The following is a 4,271-nucleotide window of genomic DNA, read 5'->3' as shown; positions in this document are numbered from 1 at the left end:
AAGACTATGGGGTTGTGTTTAACACTTAGAGTTCAATAAATCACAAGATTGTATATTAGAAATCATCATATTGTCCCCAATCTTATTCTGTTTAATAAATCAATATCTGTTCAACTTAGATGCCACTGCATATGAGACTATTAAATTCACATTGGATAACACAAAAATATTGTCAAACAAAGTTGAGAATTTAATAAAATTTTTGCAATGCAAACTTTCTCCAATAATTTTATAATAATAAAATTAATAAATAAAATTCTCCAATAATTTTATAATAATAAAAGTAATAAATAAAATTCTCCAATAATTTTATAATAATAAAATTAATAAATAAAATTATCCAATAATTTTAATAATAATTTAGACCATAATTGTTTCAGAAGTGCATTTATTGATTGAAATGAAATATTATTTACTGCATTTAAATCTTTTTGAAGATAAAATTGAATTTTATGATGAATCAGAAAAGTTTCGAGATAACAGTGAAGTACCCTTATTGGCAGCCATCATGCAGCTATTTGATCTAATTATGAACAAGCTACCACTTCATAAACACATTTATGCTTTAGTTGAAATGATTTTTTTTTAATTGATAACCCATAAGAATCTTTATCCTTGCTTTTGATCAACATATGGTAGAATGAAGATTGAAATGCAAGAGAAGTATGCAACTTTTTATTTATATTTAAACTAATAAACTAAAAAGAATATACTATTTAAAATATTTTAAATTTGCAGTTTAAGCCTTAATTTCTAAAACTATACTTGGTTCTTGTACAAAATATTAAAAATGTTTCAGTAATTTTAATCATTGACAAGGAGTGGCAGATTTTTTGTAACAAATTTAAACTTTTGTTGACAGAAATTTATCCTTAGATAAATTCTCAATGAATAAGACAATAACCCAACAAGACAGAAATATGTTATGTTCAAATATTTTGATTATTCATTCGGCAACAGCTGCATTCTATAGGAACTTAAGACAGCCTTCCCTCCTCAATGGAGAATCCTTGAAAAAATTCTACGCATTAAAAAAGAGGTTAGAATTACATAAGGACGATTTTGCCATGTCTAAATGAATTGTTGACAACATGATTATAGCTCATAACATTTATTAATAATTTTGAAGTAATAGTGTTTCAATATTGTTATTTTAGTAAATAAATTCCTACTGATAATGTTGAAATTTTTTTATTAAATATTTTTATAAGCATAGCTTAAAATAACTCCAAAGGTGATATAAAAACTAAAATTTTGTATAAAAACTATACAGCTGAGAAAAAATATGCACATAAATAGTAGGCACTTGCATTATGAATTATACATTAGGTGAAAAGGACATAAGATCTCCTTTTAATGATTGTCTCATGATGGAAGCTCTGGATTTATTCGGAGGAGTATATAAAAGACTGACTTTCCCTGAGCGAGTAGTACGAGAATGAATTTCTTCCTACAAAAAGAAAGTTCTCATTAATTAATCTCATTTCTACGTTCATATAACATGTATGTAAGCAATGTAATGCATTACATACATAATAATTACTATCTACATTTTACATTTATTTGTCTAGAATATCCCATTTCTGATGCCATATTACAGCATAATAAAATTTTGAAAAATTGTCATTAAAACTTATTTAAAAATAGAATCTTAAAACATAACAAATTCAAGAAGAAAAAAATGAATGATAAAACCAGGGACAACCAAAATTTTTCTTTCCCTCCCAATGCTTGAATAAGTAAATAAAAATTACATAAATATATTTTAAATAAAATTAATAATTTAAAGTTATTCATGAGGAAATTTGCAATAGAGCAAGAAAAAAAATTCAAAGTAAAGTCACAAGCATAAGCATGATGTCAAAAATAATAATTACTTCTGTTTCTGAAGATAATCTGTCAAAGTCATATGTCACTCTAGAGCTCAGTTTTGGTGCAATTTCATCTAAAATGAAAGGTATCATATATAATAATAATGTTGGATATAAATGAGCATATTATTTTTGTTTCAACATTCAATATCATTGTGTAGTTCAAATGCATGAATGCTGAAAGTTCAAATGCTGCAATTTTGAATGTTCCTAAACTTCAAAACTCAGGCATTCATATTCATGTAAATTATTCATGTCAACTGTAAATTATTCATGTCAACATGTTCATTCATGTAAATTATTCTATTTCGAAAATGTCAACTGTTTTCAATAACTAGCATTCATTTATTAATCCTATTAACAATAAATAATATTTTTTATCTTGGATATTTACAATTTCAACAAAAAAAAAATTGTTTCATGGTATATTCCATATGCAAAAAAGGAAAATATTCATTTTACAAAAAGAGAGGAGGATCTTTGATGGGGAAGTTTCACTAGTAAATTAAATGATTTACATGATGGATTCTAATCAGTTATACAATTTTATCACCTTTCTAATTGTAAAAATTATTGAAAATTTTTATTTTCTCTTTTTAATCTAAAAGAAATTTTTAGTGGTCACTGGATACATCAAAATGAAGATAAAATGAAGAACAATTAAATTTATTTTAAATTATCTTTATTCATAAAATTGTATTTACTTTTAGTTATTTGGAAATGCTACCAGAAACTCTTTTGACTCTATATGAAATTGCAATCCATAATTTAGAAGCTCTGATAAATACATATTAATTGAAACTTTATATTAAAGAATGCTTCAAATTCAATAATTGTTCATTTCACAATTAGAAATTAAAAGGCGTTTTAATAAATTTTCATTTAAAGGATTGCCTTACATATCTATGAAATTATACTCCATGCACAGTTTAAAATTTAAGAAATCAATAATAATAAGTTACAAATATATTTTTAATGCTTTGCATTCTTTTCTATTTAAGATCAGAATAATAAAATTAAACATTAAAAGTTTAATATTTCACATGAAAGTTAGTAGATAGTTAAATCTTACAATAAATGGTTTTTTAGTAGCTCTGCAATATTCATAGCATATATAAATACAACATTTAATACCTAATATTTTTACAAACCATAAAAGAAATATTTCAAAGCCTACAAATAAGTGAATCAATATTAGCAAAAGCTCATAGAAATGTATTATCAGGCCCATTTTTTCCTGAAAATAACAACAATTTGATAATTTTACTTCATAGAAAGCAATGTAATTAATTCTGCTTTTACTCTGCCATCAAAATGTTAAGCAGATGTTTAAAGTGGTCAACAACCTATGAATGCATGTTTATATAAATGTATGAAAGTTTCTTTAAAATAACACTAAATGAATTGGATATCTATTATTTCGTCTCAGCAGTAGCTTACAGCTTTTAACACTTCCTGTTTTAGAAAATTTATCGCAAATGTCTCAATGATGCACTTTTAATAATGAAATGACAAATTCACTAATTAAGTAGGAAAGGTTAAATCTGCAAGTCAAATAAAGCACAAACTAAATTTCATTCAATCAAATTATGACAAAAACAAAATACTAGAATGAGACAGAATTCTATTCAAGTAGCTTCTCCAATTGTATAGACTCTGAAAACAATAGAATGCTCAACATCTACATTTTATGCTTTTATTCAATTTACCTTCATCAGGGGGAGTGCCATAAAGTGTAGGTCTTCTTATATCAAACAAGTTTTCAGCTGAGTTAAATTCAGTAGAAAACTTAGAAAGCCTAAGAGAGCGACGGGGTGTGAAGCTTTCTTTTAAACCTGCTTTATCTAAATAGGATATAAAAATTATTCTTATATTAAATTAATTGGTGAAAAAATAAAACTAATAACAATGAGCAATAAGCATCCAATTTTTACCCTTCTCTTCTTTCGGTTTAGGAGAAACTAGCAGATTTTCTAGGGAGTTGAAATTTCCAGAAAGTTTTGCAAGTCTCAAGGAGCGCCGTGGTGTGAAAACATTATCTAAAAATTTTTTTTTCAGGGCTGATTTTGGAGTATTTTCTAAGCTTTCATTGATGCTTGCAAGTGTAGGTTTTTGACTTTGTCTGAACCTTTGACTTGTTACTTCCGGAACTGAAAAAGCAATCATGAGAAAGAACAAAATTAGTGTTTAATATTGATCACTAAAATTTTAAAGGCTGCATTAGCATCTAAACCAATAAAATTATTTTTTATTATTATTATTACAGATGTAATATGCAACAACTCTTAAAATACATTTCACAAGATGTCGTAATCATAAATGGTTTGTATTTCATTAAGATTGTTTCTATAACCAAATGTTTAAAAAGATCTATTAGTAATCATATTTCTTAATAAATTG

General features: G+C 25.5%; 1 protein-coding gene across 1 annotated transcript in view; it reads right to left on the bottom strand.

Moving 5' to 3' along the window:
- Positions 1 to 1,190: 1,190 nt before the first annotated feature.
- The window catches only part of LOC129975738 (uncharacterized), a 32,716-nt gene continuing 29,635 nt past the window's right edge, over positions 1,191 to 4,271 (bottom strand). The window contains exons 13-16 of the mRNA XM_056088923.1: positions 3,806 to 4,021; positions 3,581 to 3,715; positions 1,878 to 1,945; positions 1,191 to 1,450 (exon numbers count right to left, since the gene is read on the bottom strand). Of these exons, the coding sequence (XP_055944898.1) occupies positions 1,319 to 1,450; positions 1,878 to 1,945; positions 3,581 to 3,715; positions 3,806 to 4,021 (551 nt within the window). The 3' untranslated portion in view covers positions 1,191 to 1,318. The remainder of the gene's footprint in view (positions 1,451 to 1,877; positions 1,946 to 3,580; positions 3,716 to 3,805; positions 4,022 to 4,271) is intronic.

Source organism: Argiope bruennichi, chromosome 7 (assembly GCF_947563725.1).
Source record: "Argiope bruennichi chromosome 7, qqArgBrue1.1, whole genome shotgun sequence".
In the NCBI taxonomy this organism is placed as follows: Eukaryota; Metazoa; Arthropoda; class Arachnida; order Araneae; family Araneidae; genus Argiope; species Argiope bruennichi.
Note: the sequence above shows the minus strand (reverse complement) of the source record. Positions and strands in the feature narration are given on the sequence as shown.